The sequence below is a fragment of the Stylophora pistillata genome, chromosome 11, assembly GCF_964205215.1.
Source record: "Stylophora pistillata chromosome 11, jaStyPist1.2, whole genome shotgun sequence".
Taxonomy (NCBI): Eukaryota; Metazoa; Cnidaria; class Anthozoa; order Scleractinia; family Pocilloporidae; genus Stylophora; species Stylophora pistillata.
In genome coordinates, this window is record NC_142529.1 from 26,826,038 (window position 1) to 26,846,826 (window position 20,789).

Genomic DNA, 20,789 nt, shown 5'->3' on the forward strand with positions numbered 1-20,789 from the left:
ATGTGTAGGGTAAAAGGATGACATTAGATACAATCCAAAAGGTAGCTACGATGATGTATGTGCGCTTCAAAGTTACGATTTGTCTCTATCTCAGCCCCAACAGCAGGGCGAGAAGTCTGTCCTCGCTTATGGCTGTTATCGTCATCAAAGACACTCCACATAACGCATAGGCTGTGATGGTGGCTGCGTCACTCTGCGAATCGACAAAGACTCAGAAAATTGTCTATTATGGCAAAAAGCTTATTTTTGTCGCTTTAACTTGTCAGGTACACCCCGTATGAAATTGGAATAAGAGGAAAATATATTAAAACACCTGGAACATTATCATTGTTTTCTCTGTGCGACAAACAATTCCTCCTCGGGAAGTCACTCATTATCAACGGTTCAGTACGAGTTACTTTGCTCGTGAATAAGTTTAACCCCTGAGCAACACGACTCGCGGACAAAGGAGTGACGTGCCGCTATGCTAATAACGAGGACTAGCTCGTAAGCTGACCCAGTTTTATTGACAGGGTGTCAATCAAATGTCCATATCATTTGTGTAAAGTTGAGGCTTGAATCGTTATCAGCATCAGCAAGCTAGAAATAAAGAAACTGAAACAACCGGTTGTGGTCAATTTCATTTCACACGTATTATTAAAGTTTGTTAACATACACAAGCAACGGAACCATCTTTACATATTCATAAGCATTACGGAAATTTTTCTGGGACGACAAAACAAATTCGAGACTAAACATCGACAAATGCAACTCGTTTGGCAATATGGCGTCGATAACAAGCCTCTTTCTTTGAGTTAAGAAAAAACGTTGAATTTAAAAAACTCTTTTAAACTTCTCTTTGAAGTTTTATCCAACAATTTTCTATTGCTAAAAAAAAAAAGATTAAACGTGAAAGTAAAATGCACGCATATCTTTCTTCGATTATACCTTGCCGTATTCATGAACATTGGTAGCTAGCTAGCACGAAAAATACTCTTGAAGAGATATGGTTGGTGTTTCATTGCATTTCTTTCAGCTACTTCAGTACAAAACAAAGCTATTTAGTGCACACAACAAGCCATTTTGTTTTAATGAATACTCGATTAAAAGTGGGAGCCCCACATGGCCTTGCGTTACAGAAATCAATAGTATTGTTCAATGATTGACATTAATCAACATAAAAAACATAAATTAGCGGGGAAGATATTCACAACTCAAAAGAACATAGATCAACGGATACACTATGCACAACAGACTGCGTACAGACCTCGAACAAAAATATTATTTGAGCTTTTGATTTCTTCCTATCTAATAACATATTTGACGGGCGTTTTCATACAATAATTGTGTAATCACTTTCAGCTTTAAAAGTACTATATATAACTCGAGGAGGACCTAACTCTATGGACAGAAAAGTGCTTGTCTGATTGTTTGCTTCACTGCTCGTCTTACTTCAGTTGTCTTCTAGCAGTAAAGGAGGGGGGCTTTGGGATTTTCGGTTTTGCGGTTTTCACTGTTTTTTGGATCGGTTTTTTGGTTTTTGGGCCAAAAAGGTTCGGTTTTTCGGTTTTTCGGTTTTGATGTTGAGAGCGGTTTGCGGATCTTACGTGTTTTTGCATTCGGTTTTCGGTTTCCACGAAAACTCTGATGCGGTTTTCGGTTTTTCCTTTTTGACCCCTTTAAAGGTGAAAATGTAGCGGTTTTGTCAGGTTTGCATGCGGTTTTCGGTTTTGCTGCCTTTTTTCGTCGGTTTTTCGGTTTTGGAGGTTTTTTTCTCCGGTTTTGCGGTTTCCCAGAGGCCCCAGGGCCCCCTTCGTAAAGGAAAGAGGTTTAACGTCGAGTTAAAGTAAAGTAAGACACTTGCTATTCCCCTTAGGACTACAAAGTGTGATGAATACGTTTTACTACAAGCGACTACAATTGTCACTATAAAGTATGGTGCCTAACAAACTACTAATGCTAACTGCACCCACAGTGCACTGTACACTGCCTTTTTGTATCGCGCCGTGTTAAATGCATTTGGTTGGCTCGGCTGTTGTTGGACATGATCTTGTACTTGGGCCTGATGACGACTGAGACCCCGAAAAATTTTTATATAAGAGGTGACTGAAATAACAAGGCAAGATGGTATTAATAGAGAAAAATACAGGATGGGTAAACGGTAATCCAACGTATAGCATAAAGTAACGACACTAGATACGATCCAAACGCCAGCTGCAATGATGTATGTGCATTTCAAAGCTACAATTTGTCTGTATCGTAGCCCCAACAGCAGGGCGAGAAGTCTATCCCCGCTTATGGCCGTCATCGTCGTCAAAGACACTCCACATAATGTATAGCCTGTGAGGGAGGAGGCTTCAAATGCGTATGGACAAAGATTCCATTGTTCGTGAGTCACAGAAAGCCAAAAACTAGCAACGACAACTATGCTGGGTAACAAGACCAACCAACAGATCAGTTGTTGCCAGATAACGATACAAGAGTTTGGACGGCGGATGAAGGGGAGATTCTTTGTGTAGGGCAACAAGAATAAGAGAATTGCCAAGAAATGCTGTGATGGAGAGGAGAATGTTGACTGTCAGGAAAGAAATTTTAAATTCTTGTTGAAGCCCACCAACCAGAGAGGGGGAACAATACAGTTCTTGAAATGTCTTGGTCTGTGTTCCATCCGAGTAAAATTTGTTGTCGATATTATTCTGTATTCCTCTCTTTTTTTCCTTTTTTGAGAAATATTTGATCTAAGCAGCTACACAACGACGACGATCACTAAAAAAAAGAGCTCCCTACGTAATAGTCATATAACTTCCCCATCATTGCTTATTCGTTCGACTAATGTCAGAGAAATTGTCGCTTTAACTTGTCAGGTACACCCCGTATAAAATTGGAAAAGGAAGCAAATACATAAAAACACCTGTAACATAATTACTGTTTTCTCTGTACGACCTAAAATCCCTCTTAAGTTAGCCTACGGGCCCATTATCGACGCTTCAGTACGAGTTACTTCGCTCGTGAATGATAAGTTTGAGGCCTTGAGCAACACGACTCGTGGACAAAAGAGCGACGCAAAACTAATAACAAGAACCTGCTCGCAAGCTGACCTAGTTTCATTGATGGGGTGTCAATCAAATGTCCATATCATTTGTGTAAAGTTGAGGCTTGAATCATTATCAGCCTAAGCAGGCTAAAAAAAAAAATATTCAAGTTAAGGATTTCCAACCCATATCAATCAGTCAAGGAAATTCAAATGCCTATAACGAATTGAAATTGATGTATAGCCACACATGCAAATTTACTTTAACATATTCGAATTCAACAGTGTAATTAGTAACATTTTGTGGCTCTTTTACCTCCGTTTCGTCTCCGACAAAAGTAGAACAAAGCAAAAGAAGAGCTAAAAAATGACGCGAACATACAATTTTCTGCCGCTTTCGTTTGCATTCTCTATCTGTTTTCCTCCTTTCGCCAACAAATGAATATTCTTAGTGATTTTCCTGGATATTAATAAGCCAAAGTTTGCCTATTATATCGTAGTTATAAAATTTCTTCGCTTCCAACGTCTTGTTCGCGAAAAGACAAGTAAATTATTTTGGTATCAAACAAGCTTTGACGTATAAGGCAGCTCACTGAATTCTTCATGTCGTAATTCTCTCAAGCGATTATATTAGCAATTGTCCTCTGATAATGAATTTTTTATTATAATGCTAAAGTTAACATAATAATCCATTGATCGAGAAGTAAAATGAACGAATTGGGATAAATTTGATCGAAAAAACAAAGTTTGTGTTGCTACCTTGCTTGCTGCCAATTTTGGTGACCGAGAGATCAAGGGTTTTAGAGAAAATGGTGAAAGAAACAAAGGTATCAAAAACTCTGTTCAGCCAACTTAATCTAGGAATGAATTAGTATCAAGAGTCAAACACATGGACAAATGTGATAGTATTGTTATGCTACAACTTATTAAAAGCTCAGTCTTCTTATGTAGAAATTCATTCAGAGCTGAGTAAGGAGGATTAATAAATATCATCAAAAGTGCGGTGAAAAGAACTCTATAAGAACCAGTAACTTCAATTTTATTCCATATGCTAATTTACACATTGCTAGCATTAGTCAAGCAATATTATACATCTCTAAAATTCATAAGCATTCTGCACTATGTACAGACTTTTTCATAAGTTTCTAATTTCTTCCTATATATCCAACATACAACATATCTGACGAGCGTTCTCTCTGGCTGGTACTAATCGTGAGGTTTTTACTAAGCTATGAAAACTGTCCATTGGAGTGTACCTTAAGAAACCGGGGACCTAACTCTAAAACCATGGACAGCAAAGTGCTTCTCTGATTGTCTGTTTCACTGCTTGTCTTACTTCACTTATCTTCCAGCAGTAAAGGAACGGGTTTAACGTCGAGTTAAAGTAAAGCAAGACACCTGCTACTCCTCTTATGACTACTGAGTCTAATGAATACGTTTTATCGTCACCGATTACTACTGCCGCCATGATTAAGTATGGTGCATAGCAAACTACTAGTGCTAGCTGTACCAACAGTGAGTTGTACACTGCCTTTTTGTATAGCGCCGTGTTCAGTGCATTTGGTTGGCTCGGCTGTTGTGGGCCATGATCTTGTACTTGAGCCCAATGATGACTGAGACCCCGAAAAATGTTTATATACGAGAGGAATGAAATAACAAGGCAAGATGGTATAATTATATAGGTATACCAAATGGTTATACGGTAATCTAATATGGAGCATAAAGCAGCGACGCTAGATACAATCCAAAAGGTTGCTACGATGATGTATGTGCGCTTCAAAGTTACAATTTGTCTGTATCTCAGCCCCAACAATAAGGCGAATAGTCTATCCACGCTTATGGCCGTTATTGTCATCAACGACACTCCAGACAATGCTATGGATGTGAGGTAGACGGCGTAATATGCGTATCGACAAAGATTCCATTGTTCGTGGACCACGGAAATCCAGGTCGTAGCAGCGAGAGGCTGGGTAACAAGACCCACCAACAGATCAGTTGTTGCCAGACAACGATACAAGAGTTTAGACGGCGGATGAAGGGAGGATTCTCTGTGAAGGGCAACAAGGATAAGAAAATTGCCAAGAAATGCTGTGATGGAGAGGAGAATGTTAACTGCTGCGAAAGAAACTGATTCTTGCTTAGCACTCAACAATAAAAGGGAGCATCGCAGTTCTCCAAATGTTTTGGTCAGTGTTCCACCTCTTGTAAAATTTGTTTGGGACATTGTTCTGTGTTCGTTTCGTTTTTTCTGGCAAGTTATCTATGATTGCAACGAGAAATGAGGTCCAAACAGCACACGCCTACCATCGTTCACTGAAACCCTACTTCCTAAACAATGTCCACAATTAAAAGTCCTCACCAGCGTTTAAGCATTTAAAATGCGCCAGAAAATTATCTGTTGTATTAAAAAATGGCCGGAACATGCGAGGTACCTCATTTGAGAAAAAATACTAAAATATGGAGACATCTGTTATTAACCTCCACTGACAGGATGCTAATCAAATGTTCATATTATTTTTTCGGAATTGAAAAATTAATCATTATCAGCCTCAGCAAGTTTGACAGATAATTTAAACTAGCGATTTTTTGCGGTCTTAGAATAAATTGAGTTTCACGAACGGATCAAAATGTTTTAATTCAAATTTTGGTCGCAGCTGCGAATTTGTTTCAAGTATTTGAATTTACCCGTGTAGTTAATTGCGCTTTGCAGCTTTTCAGTCATCTTTACGTATCCGACCAGTACCTTAGACGAAATTGCCACAAAAGCAAAGTATTACACCAGCAAACCATTTTCTACAATTATTTTGTCATTCTTTGTTTATTCTCCTCGTTTTGCCAGCGAACTCATAGTGAGTATCCCTGATAATGACAAGCCTAAGGTAACCAACTAGACCCTAGATCAAATTTGTTTTCTCAGTTCCAATGTCTTGAACACAATATGTAAGACCAAGAAAATACTTTCGTATCAGGTGAACCTCCGTGGAAGAGGAAATTTACTGAAGTTTTCTTCCTGTGATTGGCTTCAGCGATCAATAATTCTCGCTGGGTAATGCTGACAGTTATTTCCCAACATGACAATTAATTGATAGAGATGGAAAATAAAGGGATGCGTTTTCCAATCGTATCGCTGACTCGATGAACAATTTATTTATTATCATTTTTTTTTGTCTTTCGAGCTCAATTGTAAAATTGGGATTTAAAATGTCTCCGGAAACTGTCTACCGTGTTAAAAAAGTTACTTTCTTCATACCCTAAATGGTATGAATTAGCAATAAAAGGTAAGCCAGATATAGAGACATCTATCGTATCATTTTTAGAAGAGCCACAAACCATCTCTCTTAATTTGATAGGGTGCTTTTGAAATGTCCATATCATCTGCATGAACTTTAAACTTGACTGATCATTATCAACCCCGGTAAACTAGAAATAAAGAAAAATAAAAGCTGACGATTTCACTTGGTCTAAGAAAAAAACTGGAAACTCGAAAGCATCAAACTACTGAAATTGAAATTGAAATTATAATCAGAGATGCCAGCTTATATCTAAAATACTTCATTTCAATTTCTAGTGAACACAGTTTTGCACATTTTCCCATACATTTCCTTCTAATTTTCAAGTGTGGATACGCTATTGTCTTAGAACCGGTACGTTCTAACTACTGTCTCGTCGCTAAGAGTTTGGACGGCTGATGGAGGGAAGATACCTTGTAAACGGCAACAATGATAAGAGAATTTCCAAGAAATGCTGTTGGGAAGAGGAGAATGTTAAGTGCTGTGATAAAAACTGATTCTTGTTTAAGTCCAGCTTCTAAAGGGGGGGGGGGGGGTGGGGGGCAGCATAGGAGTTCTTGTGTTGTTTTCGTCTACTTTCCACCTCTAGTGAAATTTGTTGTCAACATTATCTGTTTTCTTTTTCTTGTCGTGTATCTGTGATTGCAAGGAGAAATATTTGTGTAAACTGCAGACACCAAGCCGCGATCGCTTAAACCTCACTTCTTTAAATTTAGCCACATAAAGACCACCTCACCAGCCTTTATTCTTTCAAAATGTGTTCGGAAATTTTCTGTTCTTTCAAAAACTGATTAACTTTTTCCGGAATCCATCAGGTGCCTCACGTATGAAATAGCAATAAAAGGAGATTATAGACACCTGCTTCAGTTTTTACAATGCACTGAACAGATAATAATAATAATGATAATAGTAATAATAATAATAATAATAATAATAATAATAATAACCTTTATTTTAAGAGGGTGACACCAATTACTTTTGAAAGTATTCTCCCTAGAGTCCCTCTTTACCTGGATCATTTCATCCGGATAATTTGAAGCGAATATTTTGGTATGAAGCAAGTTTTCTTTTATGTGGCAAGAGATTGAAGTCTTGTTGCGATTCTCTTGAGCGATTGACAATTCTCTATTCGCATTGAAAGTTGTTATCCAATATTGAATTAAACATGATAGTTTATTGATGGAGATGGAAATGAAGGGATGGGTGGTCATAACTTTTCAAGACTCGATGAACAATTCTTTTGATTCTAGTTTTTTTAATTTTATCATCACTTGTGAATATTAAGTTGCGTACTGCTCCGCCTATTACCAACTCTTACCAGTCTTTCAAGCTCGACTGTAAAATTACCGCATGCTTCATATCGCACACAGACCATTGAATAATTGTTAAAACTCAAAATTTAGGAGACATCAGTTAGTCATGACAGACCCGACCTCGTTTTGAGTCTAGGCTTTATCGAATACCAAATTATTCATTTTGTACTCGTTCTATAGTTACTTTTCTTTCAAGCCCATAATTTTTTTTTTTTTACTTTAGATCTGTTATTATATTAATCGACGGGGAACTAGCTGATGAACAAACCAAACGAGTGCGTGAATCTGTTGCTTAAAAGATGTAGTATATCATGCAATTCTTCAATACGGTTTAGGAGTTTATCCAGGAAATTTTTACTTCTTTTAAATTCTCTTTGATTATTCCGAATAGCAACTGCAGCTGAACTTCTAAACAGTTACGAGTGGGCCGAGACCAGCTTTTTCTTCTCAATTAGTAGAGTTTCGCTAAAAAGAATTATCGTTGGCAAAAACAAAGACATCGGCGATATTTGTGTTTGACAATACCATAAGGGAACTCTTTCTTGTCACCCTTTATAAGAGATGAATTAAGTGGTACATTTGGATATATTGTCATTTAACGGCCGATTATTAAGTGGAGATGTTCTTCCTTTATTGCATTCAATACTAAACTAAAGATCTGTGTGAAGTTCAGACTTGAAACATAATCAGCCTCAGCGAACTGAAAATAAAAAGTTCAAGCTGGGTACTTTACTTGGTCAAAGCAAGAGATCGTCTGAGGAAACATTAATTTCGTGACAATCTCCGAATGCATCAAATAACTGAAATTCAAATTTTTGTCACAGATGTCAACTTTGAATTAAATTTGCAATGAACAAAGTTTTGGAGCCTATTTTTCTCTTTTTTTGTATCCCCTGACTAAAATCTTAAACAAAACCGTGACAGGATGTTAACCTACCAAACCATATACTTTTTGCAATTTTACAATCTTGGTTAGAATATTCAAAATGAACGTCGTTTATAATATTTTAATGGTGCATTTCTCTAAATTCTCCTTTGATCACGACGGTTTGAATTACGAATTGTTAAAGCGCCACACGATGATTGAATTTCATTTACCTCAAGACGACGAGAGTAAATATTAACCAGCGCGTTGAGCAATAAAGTGTCAAAATCAAGCAATTTCCCTGGGGAAGCAAACAAAGGTGGAAATTGTTTAACTTAAAGTGCTACTACGACGAAAATTTTTGTTTTTGTTTCCGGGTTTTTTCAACATAAATATTTTCTATATGTTCAAAATTATACAAATAGCGAAAAACTGGAACGATACTTGCGTACGGGTGCTGGAAATTTCCCACTGAAAAGTGCGTAAATACCGTCCGCCATTACAAAGTTCGCACAACAATAGCCCTCTCAAAGCGGTCTTGCGTTTGACCACGTGATTTATCCACTGCTACGTGGAAACATCAACCAAAATATTGAGCATTTGAGAAAAGCTTGTGTGTTTAGAGCCGTTTATAAGACGTTTAAGATGTCAACTCCGTCGGATTCCTCTTCCTGCACATCTGAAAGTGATCAAGAAAGTTTTGTAATTGACGAAGTGATTGGGGAATTTTCTGAATTTGCGCTGTACGACGACAGTTACGAACCTCTTGCCAATGAGGAAGAAGCCGCGGTCTACAACGAAAGAGTTCACCGCGAAGAAGAAGAGGAGCAACAGTTTCAGCGAAGATATTCGGGAGAAGTGCCAGCGAATGAATGGTATGGTATTATCATGGAATGTAGATTTATATTTGTATTTTCCAATTTCAAATACCCGTCGTAAAATCGTTGCTATGGGATTAACTGTAGTCCTGATTTTAGGCGATAGTCTTATTAAAGCGGTCAGACAAGTAATGATTTTATACAGACTTATTTTTCTTTCGTTTGACAAATTTTTCACATTATTTTGCAGGTGTTCGTGCTCGAACTGCTCTGTCAGCCTTGTCAGCTTTATGTCGATGTCTTCAAAACTAGAAATGGAAGCAAGGTGTAACCACATCTTTGCCTTAAAATGTATGCATCATTTGCAGGCAGTGAGAATAGAATTGAAATACAGACGAAAAGAAAAAGAACCCGCAAACAGTAACCGAACTTATAGAATGTAGAAATCAGACTAAGTCCATTTTTGGTCGTTTTAAAAGACTCGCGTGTAACTCTAAATTTGCTGATTTCTTGGAGGGAACTATGGAGTTTTGTCAAATCTCAAAGTAACAGCAAGGTAATATCTCAAAAAATAGAGAGCCGGATTTATATGTAGCTTCACTTTGCCTAAATTTTACGCTTGAGTGGAAAGGTCTGGGAATTGGGGTGTAAATGCGTGACTTTAATTGCGTGACTTGAAGTTTGCGTAACATTTCAGTTACAGTTGGCCTTTGCTAATTGAGCCTTTCGGATAGTTTTTCTCTCTTTAGTTGTTGCATCGTACGCTCCTTTACTGTTCACTGTTCATGTCCAGTGTCCATCCTAAGTTTACTTCTTAAGTTTTGGTTTCAAGCCACCGGCGTATAGGGACCGATATGAAAGTTGCATTCGTTTGTTCTCACTTTTGTAGCTTGCCCGATTTATGCAAGGTAGCGTTTCTCTTGATCTGATTTTATGCTTAGTGTGTGTGTTATTTACTCGCCGCCGTCGTATCGTCTAGCGGCTATTTCTAGTCATAATTTTCCTTTATCTCGTTTCGAGCAAGCTCTTTCATCTTTATTTGTATATATATTTTGTGTTTGCCGTGGCACTTAGTTCATTTATTAGTTCTTTTCATTATGTTAGATTTATTTACGCTGTTAAGTCGCCACGTGTTTTAATTGAGTACAATCGATTATATAAGTCTCCTTTTTTAATTCGCCTACAGTTTACGAGATTGATTAAAGATAAGTCTCCGTAACATAACCCCTGGCTTGGTTGCTATTTTCTCCGGTCGCGATTTTCTCGGCGCTTCATTCGGCCTTGATGTTCGCTTGCCGCTACATGGGGAATTGACTTCACGTCCACTCAGCGCAAATACCCATTTTTTCGCCAACGCCCGTTTTATTGTAACTATGAGAAGAAAGCGGAAAAGTATGAAAACACATGCAACCATATGGGAAGTGTAGCGGCCGACACAAGCGAAGCAAAATTTCGACGACAACTATGAGTTTCGCAAATGAAGACACACTATGAAGCGAGGATATATTTTACGGACAAGCCTTGAATCGTTTATTTAACGTAGTCGTAGTATCCAAGTACTTATCGTAAACTGAAATATGAATTTATAAGGAAGAAGCTAAGCTAAATGCGAATAGACAAACCAACATTCCAAACATTCCGATATAAAGGCAAGATGCAAAGCTAGCTAAAAACTCAAACAAACTCACAAAAAAAAACTATATATAAGCTCAAGGAAAGGAACATTAGCACTTACATAACAGTCCCGCTTGTAAGAATCGAACCAAAACGAACTTCAATATAAGTTAGGTATTCGGAAGCGAAACGGGAAATCCAAACAGACACTTACTCTAACACAGAAAACTGTAGTCTTACGGCAAACGACAACAACCAAACGATAAACAAAAAAAACTTCAACTACTCTTCTCTAAAAATCGCACACGTCAACATTAAAAAAGGGTCCGCGTGATTTGCTTACGAGATTGCTTCGTAACCTCAAAGCACGCGCACGCGAGTCGCGCGCGCACAAGTTTGTTAAAGTCTTCTTAACAGCAGGCAAAACCGTGGCAGCTGTTACAGGAAGTCTAAATAGTCGGAGCATTCATTACACGAATATTGATCAACGATGCCAGAAAAAAATCATGTCACAGGTAAGTGAGGAAATAAATATTATGGTGATAAGCACAGCGCAAATACATTGTAATTTCACTCACCGATCGTCGACTCCGCTTTGATAGTGTTTCAAAGGATTTTTTCCAAATAGTTGGAAACGTCCCCTTCTTCTACTCTCTTTTCATGCCTTTCATCGGAAAAGCAAGCGTAAAACAATCCCTTGTGAAATGCTCGGAGCACACAGCAAATTTTCCCACTGGCTTGAAATCCTTCCGATGAACAGACGCGAACCTTTTCCACTTTAGTCTAACGCTGCCCGAATCAGGAGAATTATGAATATAAATCCCCAATTCATCGTTCTTTATGTTTCCACAGTCCTGAACAACACAACATCTACCAGGCATACTTTCGCTTTAGTCAAAAAAGCGAAGAAAGAACCTCCTAAAGCTTCCAAAAATATCTTGTCCTGAATGCGAAATTAGCCACGTTTGTGTACCTTGTTTAGCTGTATTGATGTTTCTACGTCACATATCGCCCCAACTCCTTCAAATACTACTCCCGGTCATTTTCTGAATCGAGTAATGGCGGCAGGACATTTACGAAAATTGTAGTGCAAATAAACACACTTCCAGATTATATTTCGACTCCAAACTTGGCACGGTAAGTCACTTTTACATATATTTTCGAAATGTGTAATAAAAAACGAAACCACAAATTTGATCGTAGTAGCACTTTAACATAAAAATATGTCGAGAACTCTCCGCTGTAACTACTCTTTAAAGTTTTACCCAATGCCGTCACATTTTGTTAAAGAAATTAAACATGAGAGTAAAATGCATATAACTCTGTTTTCATGACAAAGTTAGAATTCGAATAGGATTAGATTTAATCGAACATGATCTAATGATAGAAATAAGTGAAAGAAATTTAACACTACGTTTCGATGACGCCATGTCATCATTTTCGAGTGAGAAGAGAATAAAATTTGACAACTTAATATATACCGTGCAAGGCGATAAAACGTAAAATATGCATGTAAAAAGTGACAAGTTTAAATTAAATTAAATAAATAGTTTTGCGCGTATGGAGTCTGATTGTGTGTTCAAGCATGGCCTTTTCTTTGTTATTAATAACATTTCATAAATCAGGCAGTCCAGTTTTCCCTTACGCTTTGCTGAAGTTCTTATTTCTTGCTTATCCAAGGACAGATCTTACGAACGTTCTCAATAAAAATCGTGACTTAATGACTCAGCTTTGAAATTTAAAATAATATAAGTATCAATTTGATGAGGATCTAGCTCCATGGACAGCAAAGTGCTTTTCTGATGGTTTGCTTTACTGCTTGTCTTACTTCACCAATCTTCCAGCAGTAAAGAAAACGGGTTTAACGTCGAGTTAAAGTAAACTAAGACAGCTGCTACTTCCCTTAATACTACTACGTGTGATGAATATGTTTTACTGTCAGCGATTACAATTGTTACTATGAAGGATGGTGCATAACAAAGTACTAACGCTAACTGCACCCACAGTGCACTGTTCACTGCCTTTTTGTACCGCGCCATGTTCGGTGCATTTGGTTGGCCCGGCTGTTGTTGAAGATGATCTTGTACTTGAGCCTGATGATGACTGGGAACCCGAAAAATTTTCATATACGAGGCGACTGAAATAACAAGGCAAGATGGTTTAATTATACTATCATATAAAATGAGTATACGGTAATCTAATATGTAGCGTAAAGCAGCAACACTAGATAATATCCAAAAGGTAGCTACAGTGATGTATGTGCGCTTGAAAGTTACAATTTGTCTGTATCTTAACCCCAACAACAGGGCGAGAAGTCTGTCCACGCTTATGGCCGTCATCGTCAGCAATGACACTCCACATAATGCAATGTCTGTAAGGAAAGCGGCGACAAATACGTATCGACAAAGATTCCATTGCTCGTCAGCCACGGACATCCAATAAGTAGCACTGAGAGGCTGGCAAACAAGACCAACCAACAGATCAGTTGTTGCCAAACAGCGATACAAGAGTTTGGACGGAGGATGCAGGGAAGATTCTATGTGAAGGGCAACGAGGATAAGAGAATTGCCAAGAAATGCTGTGATGGAGAGGAGAATGTAGATTGGTAGAAAAGAAATTTTAAATTTTTGCGGAAGCCCACCAACCAGAGGGGGGGAACAGTACAGATCTTGAAATATCTTGGTCTGTGTTCCACCTCCAGTGAAATTTGTTGTCGACATTATTCTGTATTAGTTTCCTTTTTTCTTAGATTGAAGCTATCTGTGATTGCAACGAGAAATATATCATCTAAACAGCTTCACAACGATGACGATCATTAAAACCTTACTTCCCACTTAATGATCATATAGAGACTTCCTCATCATTGTTTAATCGTTTGGAAAACTTCAGAGAAATCGTCACTTTAACTTGTCAGATATATAAAAACACCTGTAACATTAATATTGTTTTCTCTGTGAGATAAACAATCCCTCCTTACTTAGCCGACGGAAAGGCACTCATTATAAACGCTTCAGTATGAGTTTTTGTACCTTGCTGGTGAATAAGTTTGAGGCCTCGAGCAACACAACTGGTGAGCGAAGGAGCAACTTCCCGCAGTGCTGTTAACGAGGACCCAGCTCGCAAGCTGACCTTGCTCCAACGATAGAGTGTCAATCAAATGTCCATATCATTTATGTAAAGTTAATTTTTGGCTCATTATCAACCTCAGTAACATTAAAATATAGAGGGTCTAAGCTAGGGATGTCAAACCCATGTCAATCAATCAAAGAATTCGAATAAATATATAGATTAAAATTGATGTATGGCCACTGACGCAACCTTATTTTAAAATATTCGAATTCAACCGCGTGATTAGCAACATTTTGGGGCTCTTTTACCTCCGTTTCTTCTCCAAGAGTAGAACAAAATAAGAGAAGAGCAAAATATTAGGCGAAAAAGCAGTTTACTGTCGTTCCTTTTACATTCTTAATTTGTTCTCCTCCTTTCACCAACAAATTCTAAGTAAATGTTACGTTATCAGACAAGCTTTTATTTTTCCGGCAGGTGACTTAATTCTTTATGTTCTAATTCCCTCGAGCGATTGGCAATTGTCCTCCGATGATGAAAACTTTATGTCAGTGCTGAAGGGAACATGATATTCTATCGATCGAGAAGGAAAATGAAGGAGGGGATAAGTTTATCATTTATGAAACTATGATGGCTCTTGGTTACGTCTTTGGCAACTTTTGTGCACCTTTCTCTTTCTCCAGACTTCCTGCGTGCTTCATATTTTAATGAACACATACTGACCTAGCCACGATACACTCGGCTTTGTTTTGAGTACGAGGTTTTTATCAAGTACCAAATAATTAATTTCATCTTTGTCACATACAAACTACTTTTCTTTCGACTCTACAGTCATTTTAACTTTTTATCACATAAGGGGCAAAATTACTGAATTGTGATTGGTCAAGACAGAGGGGATTTTTTCTTAATTTTTGTAATTACCCCGGGAAAAATTACTTGAAAATGATTGGCTGAAAATTGCTTAGAAACGGCTGCCAAGGTAAAGAAATTTCTGTTTGTTTTGTAACAATGGCGTCCCGTTTTGCGCGAGATCAGTAAGAAAACATTTTGCCCCTTATATTATATACAAGTAATCACCTGGTTCCTCGTAAAATTAAGGATTAATATCACTTGTGTTTTCGGAAGTTGCAGAAATTGCCCGAGTCGCTGCGCGACTCGGGCAATTTCAGCAACTTCCGAAAACACAAGTGATATTAATCCTTAATTTTACGAGGCCCCATGCGATTACCTATACTAATCTATTCTTTTATTCACCAACGCGGAAATAGCGGAGAGACAAATCCAACGAGTGCGTATCAAACTTTTGGTTAGGATTTTGGCCCGACAATAAGTCAAGCTTTCGCTCCTTATAAGTCCTTATCTATTGTTCGAAGGAAAGGGTTTCTATTATTCACAAGACAAAGGTTAGTAATCACCGGCGCGTAGCCAGCTCACCGAGCGCGAAATTCAAATTTCTTCGGAAGTGATTAGTGTTACAAACACAGCCTTTGTTGGGGAGGGTGTGGTAATGATTGCTGCAGCCTAGACACATCTAAAGAGAGTGGGATGGGGAAGTTTGTGACAAGAAGAGCGAGGTCTGGACGATAAGGAAGCGAAAACTTACGCTTTAATAAAACTCATTTGTGAAAAAGAGTGAATTGATGTATTCATGACAAAGTTTGGTAGCATGCGCTTCAAAGTTACAATTTGTCTGTATCTTAGCCACAACACCAAGGAGAGAAGTCTGTCCACGTAAATGGGTATTATCGTCATCAAAGATACTCCACATATTTCATGGGCTGTGATGTAGGCTGATTCAAATGCGTATCGACAGAGATTCCATTGTTCATGGACCTTGAACATCCAAGAAGTTGCACGGAAACTCTTGGCCACAAGACCAACCAACAGATCAGTTGTTGCCAGACAACGATACAAGAGTTTGGACGGTGGATGTAAGGAAGACTCTTTGTGAAGGGCAACGAGGATAAGAGAATAGTCAAGAAATGCTGTGATGGAGAGGAGAATGTGGACTGCGAAGAAAGGAATTGATTCTTAATGAACCCTCCAACCAAATAAGGGGAGGATGGCAGTTGTTTACGATCTATCGTATAGCATATCGTCAACTATCAAACTCTTTGCAAATGACACGAAAGTGTACAGAGAGATCACTGACAGCATAAATGATACTCAAGCCCTTCAAACCGACATTGATCACTTAGCAAACTGGGCAACTTTATACCAGTTGAGATTTAACCCGGAGAAGTGCGAAACAATGCGCATTACCCATAACCGCGACAGCTCGTTTCCTTCGTATATTATGGGAGTTGCAATCAAACCAGTAAAGCATGTGAAAGACCTAGGAGTTCTGAATTCCTATGACCTGTCGTGAAGTGCTCAAGTTGATGGTGCTGTGAGCAAGGCTAATAAAATCTTAGGCATTGTTTACAGAACGCTTGGATCTACAAACCAAGAGGTATTTTCTATTCTGTATATTACTTTAGTCCACTCACTAGGACTGTTGCCTTGTCGTGGCTGAGTGGCTTGTGCGTCCCAATGACTCCAGGAGCTATGCCGACGGGGATGTTTACACCCCTGGCAGGGCCTCCCAAGCCGGACAGGTCAAGGAGTAGGATGTAGACTAAAGACAGTCCCACAGCCCTCCAGACCTGGGGATTAGGCTTATGTGTCCCTGTCTGAGAAAGTGTTCCAGGAGCCAAAAGTGGTGGTCAACCGATTTGGCTGAAACTTGGTACAAAAGTTGAGTGTGATAAGATATTTCAAAAGCCACTTTGGCTCACTTCTCTGATTGTTCGTTCTGAAGTTTTAGGGGGGGTCCCATTAGTGGCCTATGGAGCACCAAAAATTCATCCTCCTAAGTGGCATTTTGAAAGTGCTATAAAACTCCATTGGTAAATTGTGTTGCCAAATGAATTTGACCATGGACTCTACTATGGTGGAGCTTTCACTTCATAAATGTAACTTTGTTTTCAAGCAATTAGACAGAGAGGGGCCTGAGGCTAAAGTTAAGTCAAATTTGAGGGTCAAAATCACTACCCAAAATTGCCATTTTTCAAAAAACCATAACATTCACCTGCCTTCTCGCATAACTTTCATACCAAATCCAGTATGTACTTTAGTGACCCATTTATCAAAATCAGTTGAGAAAAATTTGGCTTATTAAGATTTGTTAAGTTTTTGGCACAAACTCTTCATGCCCTTGTAGGGCCAAGCATAATTCATGCTATAAACAGGCCAAAGTCTTTGGGCTTTATTGGTCTTAAAGGCTTTATTGACATAAAGGCTTTATGTCAATAAAGCCTTTATTTTGTATTTGGTGAGTGAAAGTGAAACATTTTCGCAACATAATGAACAATCCTCAGCACAAATTAAGCAAACTTTTACCACCCCGTTATGTAAGCTCTCGTAGGTTAAGGCACGAGCGTACCTTTGCTTTGCCACTTTGCAAGACAAATAGACTTGAAAACAGTTTTTTATTGCTTCGGCCAGAGTAGTCAACAACCACAAATAATGTACAAGTTCCCCCTTACGACGAACTACGTATTTTTTAATAAGATGAATACATGTACATAGTAATTTTTATTTTATATCTGTGAATACGCAATTCAGTTCATGCTGCGAAGTATTTACCAATAAAGTATCTATCTATCTATATAAAACAAATGGTAAACACCACAGCATATACTACTGAGTTATCGATGCACTTGGGAGGTTTGCTAAGCACTCAAAAAGCTAGAGTCGCTCTCGGCTATCGCCTTGAGCGACTCTTACGCTTCTTTCGTGCTTAGCAACCTCCCGCGTGCATCCATAACTCAATAGTGTACGCTGTGGTGTTTACCATTTGTTAATTGTACTTGGCAAAAATAGAGGGAAAACTCGTTTTTAGCCAAAGTATGACAAATTTTGGTTTGACGGCGAATTCTAGATCTTAGTTCGAATCTGGACGCCAGTACCAGTCGCTTTTACCAAGTACTACAGGCTACGCACTTAGTCTCGATCGATCTGAAAGAGAACTCTGTTACAACTGATGATGGTAAATTTAATTTCAGATCCTTTACCAAACCCAGTTGACATGTGCAGGTGAAAAATCATCTTCACATATTTATAAGTATCACGGATATTTTTCTACTAACCAAAAAAAGTTGAAGATTGAAACTAGACCAGCTCGTTTGGATATATGGCGCCAACATTAAGCGCTTTTCACTGATTAGCGAGAAATAAAAAATTTGACATGTATTAATCGTAACAAACAAATACCTCGAAATTTCTTAAAAGAAGAATAAATATGACAGTAAAATACATGCATATATTTCTTCGATTATGATTAGATATAATTATAATAAAGTTTGAATTAGTAGCACGAAAAACATTTTTAAGAAATATAGCTCGTGTTTCTATTGCTTTTCTTTCCGCAGATTACCTACGAACTTCGAGCAAAAATTTCTTTGAGCTGTTTCGTCCCATCTTATAACAAAGATAAGTATTCTCTGAAAATAAACGCGACTTTATGGTCACCTTTGAAAGTCTTCAATACAAATATAACTCATGAGGGATCTAACTCCAGGGACAGCAAAGTGCTTGTCTGAATGTCTGCTTCACTGCTTGTCTTACTTCACTAATCTTCCGGCAGTAAAGAGATGGATTTAACGTCGAATTAAAGCAAATTAAGACACTTGCTACTTCCCTTATGACTACTAAGTTTGACGGAAACGTTTCAGTGCTCACGTTACTGATTACAGCTGCCACTATGAAATATGGGGAATAGCAAACTACCAATGCTAACTGCACCCACAGTGCACTGTACAGTGCCTTTTTGTATCGCGCCATGTCCAGTGCATTTGGTTGGCTCGGCTGTTGTTGGACATGATCTTGTACCTGAGCCTGATGATAACTGAGACCCTGAAAAATTTTTATATGGGAGGCGACTGAAATAACAAAACAAGATGGTATAATTATAGGGACAGACCAAATAAGTATACGGAAATCTAATGTATAGCATAAAGCAGCAACAATAGATACAATCCAAAAGGTAGCTACAATGATGTATGTGCGCTTCAAAGTTACAATTTGTTTGTATCTCAGCCCCAACAACAGGGCGAGAAGTCTGTCCACGCTTATGGCCGTTATGGTCATCAAAGACGCTCCACATAATACATAGGCTGTGGTGTTGGAGGACTCAAATGCGTATCGACAAAGATTCCAGTGTTCGTGGACCGTGGACATCCAAAACGTTGCACGGCAAGGCTGGGAGACAAGACCAACCAACAGATCAGTTGTAGCCAGACAACGATACAAGAGTTTGGATGGTGGATGAAGGGAAGATTTTTTGTGAAGAGCAACAAGGATGGGAGAATTTCCAAGAAATGTTGTGATGGAGAGGAGAATGTGAAGTACTGCGAAAGAAACTGATTCTTGTTGAAGTCCACCCGCTATAGGAGGGGAGCATGGCAGTTCTTCAAATGCTTTCGCCTGTGTGCCACCTTTCTTGAGATTTGCTGTGGACATTGTTCTATCTTCGCTTCCTTTCTAGTAGGTTTTTTGTGATTGTAACGAGAAATGAGGCTCGGACAGGACACGCCTACCAACGATCAATGAAACCCTATTTTCTAGAGAGTTTCCACAATCAAAATCCTTCACCTGCGTTTAAGCATTTAAAATTCGTCAGAAAACTCTCTGTTGTATCAAAAAATTACCAGCACCTGCGCGGTAAGTCAGTTAAGAAATAACGCTATAATGCAAATGTAGAGACATCTGTCATGAAACCTTCACTGACTGGATGCTAGTCATATCATATCATTTTTGTGGAGTTGCCAGACAACAATACAAGAGTTTCGTCGGCGGGTAAAGAGAAGATTTCTTGCGAAGAGCGAACAAGTTTCCCTAAAAAAAAACAATCAACAAAACCGTGAGTGTATCAACTGAGTAATTTAAAGCGTTAAATCGTGCGACCAAAACGTTCTTTTTTTTTTTTGTCTGTTTGAAAGATTACGAACACATCACACACCGGAAAATCTTTTCAGTAACTTGCCCTATTTCAAGTTAATCAAAAAGGACCAAAAAAACAGGAAGTTCTATTTTGAAACAAAGGTGTTTAATATAGGTCATAAGCGGCTGTCTCTCTTATTTCCACCGGGTCAGTTTCGCGTGAAGAATAATTTTTACCTGAGACACTGTCAACTGAAAAACTTTACTTAGGAAAGAACTAAATTAGATTTGGTTTGACTCGAAATAATTTTCTGACTACATTTGGGGCCATAATTATTTCCTCAGTCCATAGAGACCGTCGCAACGCCCCAAAAATTGAAAAAAAGACATATTTTGCAACATTGTAGATTGTCATTGAACTTTTTTTCTACGAAAATTTCGCTTCTCGAAAGCGAGAGACATTATCTATGCTAGAAATTAATCTATCGTATTTCGTGTCTTAATAAACAGTTGTTCCGTCTTTCCTAAAGTTTGTTTGACGTTGTATGTAGCAAAAGATAATATTTGTCTTGACCTGCCAAGCCAAAGTCTCGTAAACTTCACTTTGTTAAAAACATTTACACAGAAACTTCCTTAATAACGTTCACTCAAGTATTAAGTAAAGCTCATTCTTTCGCAAGAGTTTCCTACTTTGTATTCCTGCAACTTATATTTTAAAAAATCAAGTGAAGCGGGGATGTTTATTAACTAAAATTGTTGTGCGTCACTACTAAGTGTTAGAACAAAGCTAGCAGAGTCGCGCAATCAAATTCATTATACGTGAGCGTGCTCAAAATCCCGATAGTGCACGCTGATAGCGTCAGCAAATCCGACTTCGCCAGAAATTTTTTT

The 20,789-nt window shown here is 38.3% G+C and overlaps 1 protein-coding gene and 1 pseudogene across 1 annotated transcript; one reads left to right on the forward strand and one right to left on the reverse strand.

Annotated features, from left to right (window-relative positions):
• The first annotated feature begins 8,783 nt into the window (after positions 1-8,783).
• On the forward strand, positions 8,784-10,520 carry LOC148720901 (uncharacterized). Its single transcript, XM_088737335.1, has 2 exons — positions 8,784-9,353; positions 9,547-10,520. Exons 1-2 carry the CDS (start codon positions 9,124-9,126, stop codon positions 9,737-9,739), a joined length of 423 nt encoding a protein of 140 aa, XP_088593461.1. The 5' UTR covers positions 8,784-9,123; the 3' UTR covers positions 9,740-10,520.
• A 2,122-nt stretch (positions 10,521-12,642) lies between these two features.
• On the reverse strand, positions 12,643-19,478 carry LOC148720902 (melanocyte-stimulating hormone receptor-like; annotated as a pseudogene).
• Between the last annotated feature and the right edge of the window lie 1,311 nt (positions 19,479-20,789).